General features: G+C 32.2%; 1 protein-coding gene across 1 annotated transcript; it reads right to left on the reverse strand.

Moving 5' to 3' along the window:
• Positions 1 to 691: 691 nt before the first annotated feature.
• On the reverse strand, positions 692 to 5,596 carry LOC145570125 (BEL1-like homeodomain protein 1). The gene is made up of 5 exons (XM_081629123.1): positions 5,410 to 5,596; positions 3,788 to 4,948; positions 2,796 to 3,190; positions 2,603 to 2,663; positions 692 to 1,919 (listed from the first exon to the last, which is right to left on the reverse strand). The coding sequence occupies exons 2-5, from the start codon at positions 4,715 to 4,717 to the stop codon at positions 1,089 to 1,091; spliced, it is 2,217 nt and encodes a 738-aa protein (XP_081485249.1). The 5' UTR covers positions 4,718 to 4,948; positions 5,410 to 5,596; the 3' UTR covers positions 692 to 1,088.
• Between the last annotated feature and the right edge of the window lie 6,838 nt (positions 5,597 to 12,434).

Genomic DNA, 12,434 nt, shown 5'->3' on the forward strand with positions numbered 1-12,434 from the left:
CCCATCCACCTCCAATACCCACAATCCTAAATCGATTAAAACGAAACCCCTTTCCCTTCAACGGCCACGAAATCGGCCGGTGAAGGGTTGAACTCAACTATTCAATCTCAAAATCGACCAATTTCGGCCATTTATGGCCAATTTTGGTGGTTGTTTTTGGGGAGAAGGGATTGTTTTTTGGTGGGGAAACGACCATTTAGGGCTGGGGTAGGTTTTTCGGTAGTCGTGGGCTAGTGTGTCGGAGGTGGGGTAGGGGTTGGGCCGTGCTGCGCCGCCGGTGGTGGTAGTGTGGTGGCTGGGTAAGTTTTAGGGATTTTAATTTATTTTTTTACATTTTTTTAATTTCTCTTTTTTTTTCAACCAGTTAAATATATATTGACACGTGCGCAAAAAAAAAAAAAAAAAAAAAACAAACACACGCAAATGTTGACCTGCTTAACCGGTTGCAAATCATTTGGGTGCAATGGGAGCAGATTGGGTACAAGTTGGGATTAATAAAAATAAACGAAAGTTGAAATTAAAATTGACGAATGGAGCAAAATTGGGATTAATCATGTCAATTTTTCCTATTATTAATTACACTCTTCAAAGGAAGCCAAAGTACTTTATATGAATTGTGTCTAACTAAAAACGTATTAGTAAATAAACGTATCAGTAAATAATAAAAAGAGAAAGTATATATACAGAAACATACATAAATTCAAAAGATTTAATTTCACCAAAATTATATATTATACAACCCATCATATATACAAATTCAAGCTCATTGTGTCTATGAACCCTACAACATATATAATCATCGATAATTCGATATCCACCTATTCCAACTGCATATGCATTAACAATCCCTACTTCTCCTATAAGCTACATACTTACGTACCAAGAATAATAATATTACTTAAATCCTAAGTATAAACCTATACCAAATCCCCCTTGTTTAAATTTGTTTATCCTTTTTTTGAATTATTTCTTCTTCATCAAGAGAAAAAAAAAAAAGTGAAAATAGATGCATGTATATCATGAGGACCGGCCTTAATTATGCTTGGATTTTTTTGGTGTTACATAGGAAATCCAAAGTATATATATCGTCAAGCAACGAAATCATGTAAGAGTTGATGAGCAGCAAACCTCTTACGATTTTGAATGTCAATACTTTCATACCCATTGTTAGGGTGAGAAGGTTGAGCCATGCTAATCCCACAAAAATCAGCCTCTCCAGGTCCGATATCGAGCCGCCTTCCCAATTGGTTTGGAAGGAAATTCTGCTGATGATTCCCAAGTGATAGGTTCTCACAATGAGGAAGGCCTAGGGTAAGGGAGACCGCGTTCCCATGGTATGGGTGCGCGGTCATTTGGTCCGGGTTAAACCTTCCAGTCATGTCATTCACTAGGTAAGGGTTAAATCCAGTGGGTGCGGCGGCATCCCCATGATTTGTCATCAAGAAAGATTGTCTCTGATGGTGATCAACTGGTTTCATTTCCATGTCCATGGAAAGGATGCTACTTGGGGAGTTTTGTATGTCCGAGTTGCTTCTTTGTTTCTTTGGGCTTCGCGCCATAAGAGACTCCATGTCTGAGGATGATCCAATTAGAGTAAAGCCTTGGGATGAGGTCGCCGACATTGCTGATAAGTTGGATATCATGTCGTTGGTGGTGTGGTCAGCCTGTTGTTGGTGGGGTTGGATCACTGCACCTCCGTGATCTTGTTGTTCATGTTGTTGTCCCGCTCCTGTTTCTTTACTTGTGGTGTGATCGTCATTCTTTGAGGACTTGCCATTTTTGTTCGCGGTGGTATTGTTGGTGGTGTTGTCCTCCGAATTACCACTGTTTTGCTCCTGTGTCTTCACCTCCTCCAAGTACATTTCCTCCACCATTGGCTTCCATAAGCGGACACGAGCATTGATAAACCAATTTGACACCTATAATAGTTTGTCATAGAAAACCCCTTATTTAAAAAAAAAATTAATAAATATACGCTCTAAATAATCACTATAGTCTAACATATGACGAAAAATGTAAGTATTAGAAGCTAGTTTTGTAATTCGAGGGTGATAATATAAGAATGATAAGCACTTTATGGAGTAATATGTATAAATCTACCCATTAGCCGCCTCACATAACAAGTTAAACTCAAATGTCTTTGCCATCATTAGTTGTTGTAATGAACCAATAATATTAATGTAATAGATCAATAGCTTGCTCTTGATTTTTGCATATAACAATGTATCATCTTAGCATAATTAAAGTAATAAACACCTAACACATGCATGTATGTATACATTAGCCTTATGTTTGGGATTTTTTTTTAAAAAAAAACTAAATGGACTATGAATAATGACTTAAGGTAATAACCTAAAATATGTACATTAGCAACACATAAGCTAACACCATTTTGTAACATGCTTAAATTTAAGATGAGATTCAAGCTAAGAGATTCCCAATTGTTTAATCAATGTAACATGCATGCATGCTTGATTAATAAACTCATCTAATTAAGCATTTCTAGACAGTGTACTACATATATGCATGCATGATAATCAATGATGAGAATATAATGTGTATATAAAGTTGTTAATTTAGAATGATGAATTGTTTTAAGTACCTGACTTCTTGTAAGCCCTGTTTGTTTAGCCAACATGTGTTTATCTGAATCTTTGGGGTACCTATCCATGCAAATACAAACTTGTATAAATTAAACAAACACACTTCAAGTACGCACTAAAAATACTTGTAAACATATATAGGAAAGAGGAGAATTAGTAAGTAGCTTTATATTTATAATACAAGAAACATACGGGTGAAGGAAGTGTTCGAAGAGCCAAGCTCGAAGAACGGAGACAGCACGCTCAGGCAAGCCTCGCTGAGGACGCCAAGCGTTGTGTTGCATCATACCTAGCTGCTGTAAGGCACGCTGCTGCCTTAGCTGGTGATCAACAAACCTCAGCCTCGAACCGGCTCCTCCCTCGAGCTTCACCCCTAGAGCATTACTATTGCTTTCCTCTTCACCTAAGCTCTTACTTGTGGCCTTGATTTGAGACATAATCGCGTCTTTAAGACATCTGAATTGTTTTGAGATAGTCTTCAAGGCTAAAGATGTGTACAGTTTTGCTGATCCAATTCCTGCTGCCTGCTCAAAGGATGATACCACTACTTGTATCTGGCTGTTGTATTGCCTGTATCTTTGCTCCACCTATATCCACAAATTTAGAAAACAATTATTTAAAAAAAATAAAAAACAATTTGACAAGCCAAAAAAATTAAGTACTATAATTAGATGAAAATAATCTATTAATTTGTGTTAAAGATTATCGATCGTATATAAATAGTGTGAAATTTTAATAATTGTGTCGATTTATAATTTCAAAATGGATGAAATAGAATTTGTATTATGTGAATATAATAATTGGTGGTACACTAGTCACAAGGAACCGTTACTAGTTAAACAGTACTTCCAATTAATTCAAAAAAGCAGAGTGTATGTGTAATAGTTATCATTTGCATGGTGGGAAACAAGTCAAATGAGTAGTAAAAAGAAAGAAAACATCCCCTTGTAATCCTATAGTAGCTACGTTAGGTTTAATCTATAGCTTAAATTAATTAATATTACAGTTACTAAATTATTGACAAGTATGTACTTTGTATGAATAATAATCAATTTGATATGATGTAATTAATAAAATCGAAACCAAAATTCTCTAAATTTATGGAGTAGAAGTAATTAAAGTGGGAGTAGTAAATGGAGTAATAATAATAATAATAATAATAGCAATAGTTAATTTGTATGTACCTCATCCAACATGTTGAGCAACTTGGCCTTCTTCATCTGTAGTTCTTGTCTCTGAGCAGTAGATATCTCTGCTGCTGCCTTCTTAGTACCCCCACTACTACTTTCTCCACCGCCACCACCGCGACTCGTACCCTCCCCGACACTTGAATGATCTCTGGCAGCCGCTTTCGCCTTATCCTTGTGGGCCCCACTTGAGTCCCCAATGCGGTTGTCACCATTATTATTATTATTATTATTAGTAGCAGTAGTAGTATTATCACCCCCACTATTGGCCTTATCATTGAAGTTTGTACTATTATTACTTCCAACATTCACCACTTCCTCAAGTAACTCCTGGGCCGGTTTCAAGTACTTGGATCCAATTATCACACCATTTGAGGCCGCAACCGAAGTCGATGACCCTCCTACTCCAGCTACTGTCACCTGCTGACTTTGATTCTGCTGCTGCTGACCTGGAGAGAGGCTCAAGGATAGACCCTGATGTTGAGCAGCCATGGGCCTGCGGAACCCCATCTGGTCCGCCATGTCTGGGCCAGGCTGATTAGAACCCGGGTTAGCTGCCGGGCTCCAAAGGTTGGGATGGACTCTAGATACTGATAACCCATGCAAAGCAGCAGGGATCTGATGTTGGGAGCCTGAGGAGGTTGGTGATGGACGGCCATGATCTTGAGAAGGGTGAGGACCACCGGAACCACTAAGCGGGATCCCGATAAACTGCTGCTGCTGCGGTGGGGGCGCGTGAGGGAGGTTACCCTGAGAGAGCGAGTTGGCAGGGTTGAGAAAGAGCATGTTAGGAGGAGTTTGGCCTTCAGAATAAGCAGTGGTTATAAAGTTAGGGTTCATTAGGTAAAGTGTTTGAAGGTTATGATCTCCTGCTGCTGCTGCTGCTGCTTGGATTTCTGGACCTCCATGAAAGTATGTTGCCATCATTGAACTCTTGAGTATACAATATAATTTTATTCTTTAAAAAAAATAAAATCTTGTTTGAAAATATCAATTCTAGCTATCTATCTGTTTATTTATAAGTTATAAAATCAAAGTGTATAGTAACATGAAAAAGCTGGATAACTTATTCCCATGTCGTTTATTTGATTTGGAATAATTTGATGCTGAAACAAAATACTGGCCCCCCTTTTCTTTGTGAATTGTGAGCTATATATCCTGTAAAAAAAAAAAAAAAAAAAAAAAAAAGAAAGGATGAAAAAATCAGAACAAAAAAGAGCAAATTGTATATATTATGATTCCAAATTCCATTCCATATAACATATTAGCTCATAATATTAATTAATATATAATTCAATCATCTAAAAAACATATACGATAGTACATGATTATATTTGTATACATATGCAATGAAAAGCTAGATCAAAAGATATAAGAATATTAGTATGTGAACATGAAAATATACATGAAGATGGATCTATATCTAGTGTACAAAAGAATTGTAAATGGTGGAATAACAATTTTTTTAAAAAAATACATACATATATATATATATATATATATATATATATATATATATATATATATATATATATATATATAGTATGTACATATATATGTAAAGAGAAAGAGAGAAAGAGAGTAGAGGAGGAAAGAAGGAGAATAGAAGAGTGACATGCCTTAAAAAGGTAAGAAGAAGGAAGGGGATCTGATGATTCTGTCAGAAAGAAATTGATGTGCAGCAACTTCTCTCCAAGTGATTTGGGGAAATATACTAAACAACTCTCTTCCTATTCCTATGTAGATTAGAGAGAGAAAGAGAAAGAGACTAAAAAATGGAGTTTCTGACAAAGATAGAGAGATGGCTTCCCCTTATTATTTCTATGAAGAGATCTTATTTTGTTGAGATCACTGACAAAAATAAGCAATTGATTGAGAAAGCACCCTTTTTATTCTTTCTTTCTTTTTTTTAAAAATATTAAATTAAATATATCAATTATTTATTATTTTTTGCTTCTATACTTCTATTACATGAGATAGATAATGAAAGTTATGTCTAAGATACCTGAGATGGATAATTTTTTTTTTTTTTTTTTTATAAAAAATAATTACCTCTTCTTTTCAAATCATTTGATGGAGGCACGTTTGCACAAGCATTCAAAAACAAAAGTCCCACTATTTTTAAATTTTTTTTTTATTTATTTTAATTATTTATAAATTATAATTCTATAAAGAGAAAGAGAAAGAGAAAGATTGGAAAACACTGGAAAGTGGGGCAGGGAAGAAGCCAACAGCTGAAAAACGAGGAAACGTCTACTTCCAACAAAACCCTCTTTGGTCATAAAGTTGCAAGGGTAACAAAGAATTTCATTTTTTAAGCTCAGTCCCTACGGTAATTTAAAATACACATTCGTGTTAAATTCATTAAGGTTGGTAGTTTGACTGACATATGTGTCAATGCATACACAACTTTTACCATTAATAGTTTCAATTAAATATTACTCCGTACTATATTAGTATGCATAATAAACAAGTTGATTTATAACATGTTAATTACAGAGTACATGATAACATTTACTACGTATAATGTTGGTAAGATTCTTGGCCTGGTAGTACTTATTGAATCAACTAAAATTAAATTGCCTTTAATTACTACAATAAGTCAATAACTGTTGTTTTTGAAATGCATTCATCTAATTAATATTAAGTTCTCTATATACAAAATAGTAGTATTTCCACAAGTTTAATAAGTGCAAGTGTTTTAAAGAAGGATAGATATAAATTGTATTAATTTTAATTTTTTACATATATTTTTTTTACATCGTACCGTATATTTTGGGACTAAGCCTTTGTTATTGTTATATATTCATTGAACCAAATATATTCAATAAGAACTTCACATAAATTTTACGTACATTTACACTAGGACATTTATAGATCGAAGCTAATAAGGGGAGTTCATAATTATATTCTATACGTTAGATAGTTAGATACACGAGACATTTAAAACTTGAATATGATTGTAATTATTTGTAGTTATATTTGAATGTATAATAGACGTATTGCTGACTCATAACGATTTAATTAATAATTATATATATATATATATATATATATATATATATATATATATATATATATATATATATATATATATATATTAAAAGGGAGGAAGATAGAAAGCTAAGAAAAGTTGGGCAAAGGAGGGTCCCAAGTGTATTGAATTCTAAATATCTTGTTGTCTTTTTTCTTAAAATAATTATCCCTAATAGATTGTACCTATTTTTATGTGGTGTTGATAGGAGGGTAGTAATGAGATAAAGTGGATGATTGAAAGGCTGAGAGAGAAAGGAAGAGAGGGAGGGGTGGAGGTGGGGAAGAGGATGGGGGTTGTAATAGTACAATGGAGAAACCACCAACCACCTTCAGACAAATTTAAATTACTCCTCCTAATCTAATTATTTTTTGATCACACTATTATGTCATACATGATGCTACTCTACAACTACCTAAACAATTAAATTAGTACTCGTATGTATGTTATTCTAATTGAGTTTATTTTTTCTCTTATATTACAGTTTTTTTCTAAGAATATTATTATCGCCTTACCAGTTATCACACATGTATATTTCTATCTAATTGTAAGTAGGCGAGTCATATTTATCTATTACGGAGTATAATTTTTTCCTAACATAAAATACAGTAGCTTGTCAAATATCAATCTAGTTAGTTATCTAATTGATAACGAACTAATATCATAACTATATATGCTTGACCCTTTATATATATATATATATATATATATATATATATATATATATATATATATATATATATATATTATATATTATATATATATAAATTGAAGTTATATGGTTATGGAATTGTCATCGTCACCTGCATTTCGCAGGCGTCAATGTTGATCTATTAGTTTACAGCAAGGTCCAATTAGTATCGCATATGTTCATAGATTGATGACACACAGGTCATTTGGTTCTCCCATACACCAATCATTTGAAAAACATAAATCTTCAAACTCATATTTTATTCTATATATGTTTACTAATATAAAAAAATGGCATGGACACCTTTTTTTTGTAATGAGATATGTATAATATATTGCACTACTCTAAAAATCATTAATTATTAAACTAATTCGTTTTTTTGGAGGAGTGAGTACTGTGATAAACACAATTTATTATATCAACCAAAGATAGAAAAAATCGTCCAATTTAAAAGTATTTTAGTTCAAGTACATACATTTTCGGCCAACCCTAAAATTTTCCTATGCACGACACGAGTATAAAAAAAAATTACATTATTTGAGATTGATATATTTTGGCATAGCTATCTTTAAACTGGATCCATCATTCGTGGGGGCGACTGATTTATGAGTTCTACTGCCTTTAACAAGAAATGCTATCATTCAACCTCCACTTATTACTTACTAAAGTCAATTATCAGAGGCTTGGTAAAAATGAATGAAGTAAAACTTTTTAAATATTCTAAAATTTATTTTAACAGTAAGTGTAAGTCTAATCTGTGACAAAAAGGAAAGTTGTGCAACAACAATAGGAATTGAGTAACTGATGTCCTACCTCTCTTTCCATAAAGGGAGAGTTTATAATTGAAGATGCTTTAAAATTTCACTATTGATTTCACTAAACGTATGACATTTTCCCTATTTTAACATCTTTTCTTTTTTCTTTCTCAACTGTTTGATTTTGATAACCATCCCCCCTACCTTATTTACTTCCTTTTCCTTTCTGGTAGATCGAATTGACCGACTCTAAAGCAATTCCCTGCTGATTTTTTTTTTCCCTCAGATCCTTTTCTTATCCGGATATTTTTTTCTCCTCAACTCGTCCCTGTGTTGAGTAAACTTAAATTACAAACTATAATGTACGGAGTAATTTTTATTGGGTTTTTTTAAAAAATTTTATAATCCGTGTTTGTTTTAGAGCAAATAACTCAATTTGCTTTTTGAAACCTTTTTTTTTTTTTTTTGAAGACATTTGTTTTTTGTAACTATAGTTAAATGAATGATAGATTAGAGTAAACTTAAAAGTTCAATACTATCACTTTTTTATTACCAATTTTTTAAAAAATAAATTTGGTTACTCAAAATACCACTACAGTAGTATACCTAATTTTTTTGCACCAGAAAAACATAAACCCAATATATCAAAGTCGCTTCAAGATTGGACCAACAGATCCAATCCCTAATATGTTTGTTGCTTTTATATATGCCTAAATTTCTTGGGTTTATAATACAAGTAATAACTTTTGAGTGTTATTTGACTGCATACATAAGCATGATGACACAGATTAACATTGTAACTAATTAACTACGGAGTTGTCTGCTTAGACTAATTATATCATACTACCTCCGTTTTTTATTAGTTGACACGTTTTGACTCTAACACTATTCATACACTTTTTTTTGACCGTATTTTGTGATTGATATGTAATGAAAAATATAATGATGTGGGATCTTGTTAGAATCGTCACGATATATATTTTTTAAATATTAAATTTTTATAATTTTTGCTTATCGAAAATTAAAGATATTAATAGTTGAATTTGTGTATTGGCAAACGTGACTAAAGAAACGTGTCAACTAAAAAGAAACGGAGGAAGTATTCAGTATTCATGCCTAAAAAATATTGTACTCCGTACAATATATGATATCTAGACAATCTTTTTTTTTTATATTTTTTTTTTATTTGTGTGTGTTTGTTTAAAATGTTTGACCTTTTAGATAGTGTTGAATCAGAATGAAAAAAAAAAATGAATGGAAAGGAGAATTTATATCCATCTTAAGTTTATGAAAAGGGAATTAATTAACCTGGTTCATTTTTTCCCCAATGTTTATTTACTTGAGCTCCTTAGTCCAAACTTTTTTTTTAAAAAAAAAAGAAAAAAAAAAAAAAGAAGAAGAAGAAGAAGAAGAAGAAGAAGAAATTTGTTGTACCATGCGCATGCATATGTGTTACCCAAAATAATTTTGATGGTTTGAAGATAAAATTATCCCCATTACACATGCATATTAGAGGAACAATTTGCCTAGAAATTGTTTAAATCAAAATTAATTCCTACCTTGCATCGTTTTAAAAACTTATTCCTTGAATAGTGTCCACGTAAGATCGGGTATTAGCTTTGTTCTCTTTCTTCCTACATTGCATCATTTGAAAAACTTATTCCTCCCTCTTCTCTTTCTTCTCTCTCCTCTCTCTTTAGGGTTTTACTTTTCTTGTCCGTCTAGGCCGAAAATAGTCTAATTTCCGACCCTTTTTCTTTGATTTAATTTGCTTATTTGTTATTTGATTTTTTTTTGCTTTGTTTTGTTCTCTCCGTTTGTGAGAGTCTGTCCCAATTTTTTTTTGGGGTTTTCCCAATTTTCTGGGATTTTGATTCTAATTTATAAATGAGAATTTTATTTTTAGGATTTAATAATAATTGAGAAGGTGATTTAAATTCATATAAGTTTAGGGTTTTTCATCAACTCTACGATCAAAACATCAACGCAGATTGCGATGGTCTCTACTTGAAAAGATGCAAAGACATCGAAAATCAATGTTCGAGTCAAGTTTGAAGCGGTAGAGCATGAGCTATGCCCGATATGCAAAATAGTAATGATTTTGATGGTAAAAGTTATGTTATTTTCTCTAGATTTGTGGTTTATAAATATTTATTATTATTGTAGATGTCGTATGGTTATTTATTAATGATAATATTGTTCCAGTAAGTCAAATTTTTAGAAACAAAGAAATTATTCAAATAGTCGAAACACCATATAATAGATTAATAGCCTATAGCCATGTAAGACATACAAGGACATTTGGACCTCTTGTATCGAATTTCAAATTAGAGGGCAAAAATAGGTATCAGTCCTAAGTCTAATGACAATAAGCAGAGCTTAAGTACTTATATGATTGAGAAGAATGTCTCAAATGTAGGCATTGAATAACTACTGCACGGAAATATTGCTGTGATATATATTTGACCCAAATCCAACCTTACCAAATTCTTAGAAGCATTAGGCATATAGTCGCATTAATAAATAAAACCATGGGCCAGTTAAGTTAATGATGTATGCACTATGCATGACAGCTCTAATTATTATTAGGTTCATGTAGAAGCATATTTCTAGTTTCTACAAAGCACTATACTGGTATGTATGTCCTGATTCACTTATTTAACCTAATTATATTTTATATTAGTGCCAATAAGTCATCTACGTACACGATTTATCGAATTTTCTCTTTGTTTAAAAAAAGGATTTTTTTGTAAATTACCACCCCAAAATGTACCATGTATTAAAATAACCACCCATTTTTTTTTAAATTAAAAATAACCACCTATTTTTTACGAAATAGGTAGGTTTTACCACCCAACCTATACTCCGACCAGTTTTCCGAGCATGGGCCCTACCTAATAGCTGTTTTTTTTATTTTTATAAAAGTTGTTTCTCGATTTATTTCCTCCCTTGTTTCACAAACTACTCCCAAACTTAAAATTCTTCATTTTTTCCACAAATTCTACCAATTTTTACTCCAAGTTTTGCAAATTGACAAGCGAATCCTTTGAAAAATGCACTTAAATTTTTTTACACCAATTTGTACAGCAAGGTAATTGAAGAACGCACTTAATTTTTATTTTTTTTAGCTATTTTGCGATGTTTAATGAACTAGAATTCAAGTTATACAATATTTGTTGTTTGGTATGTGTTTTATTAGGAATTTAATGATGTAATCGTTGTTTGATTCATTTAATTTGACTTGAATTGGAAATTAGGGTTCTTCATAATGAATTGTGGGGCACATGCTTGGAAAACTGGCCGGAGTATAGGTTGGGGTGGTAAAACCTACAATTTTGTAAAATATGGGTGGTTATTTTTAATTCCAACAAAAATGGGTAGTTATTTCAATACATGTTACATTTTAGGGTGGTAATTTACAAAAAATCCTTTAAAAAATGATATTGAATTGTACGACGTGTACGCTACCAATACGACATTATATTATGACTATGTCATTACATAAACGCTAATGTATGTAATTTCAACTGAAGTTAACCAAAATCTTAATACGGCATGTTTTGAAATTGAAAAAAATGACTTATATTTGTGTATGTAATTGTCTTCAAGATGAAGGATTAGAGAGAGCAAGGAGTAGTGGAGGTATTCTTTAATAATGAGTTAGTGACTGAAGTACATACATACATATGATACATGCAAATGTGATGAAATAGAAGGGGAATTTTTGTTATTCAGTCAAAGTAATGATGTGAAAAATGGTCCACAAAAGTAAGTATTATAATTATAAGATCAATTATGCATTTATGCATGACATTTTGAAGGTCCATATGTTTTGCTGAATTGTGGTATCAATCCCATCGCATACTTTAACTCTAATCCTAATTGGATGCAATGGTCTTGACTCTTGATTGAGACCCATCACACTTATATCCCAATCCTCACTTACTACCTAGTTTTGTCATTGACAATTTGACATATATAAGGAGTACAATTATTTCTTAATTCACTTGAAAAAAACACTATTATTAACCCTAAGACTTCGAAGGCCGCTAGTTTAAAAATCTCCAAATTAACCTCTTATTTGAGTGTAAGGTCAACAACCAAACTTAGAAGGTTGTCATGATTCAGGATGCCTGGAGGAGAAAAGGAGAATTGATGCTTGAA

Source organism: Chenopodium album, chromosome 12 (assembly GCF_948465745.1).
Source record: "Chenopodium album chromosome 12, dcCheAlbu1.1, whole genome shotgun sequence".
In the NCBI taxonomy this organism is placed as follows: Eukaryota; Viridiplantae; Streptophyta; class Magnoliopsida; order Caryophyllales; family Amaranthaceae; genus Chenopodium; species Chenopodium album.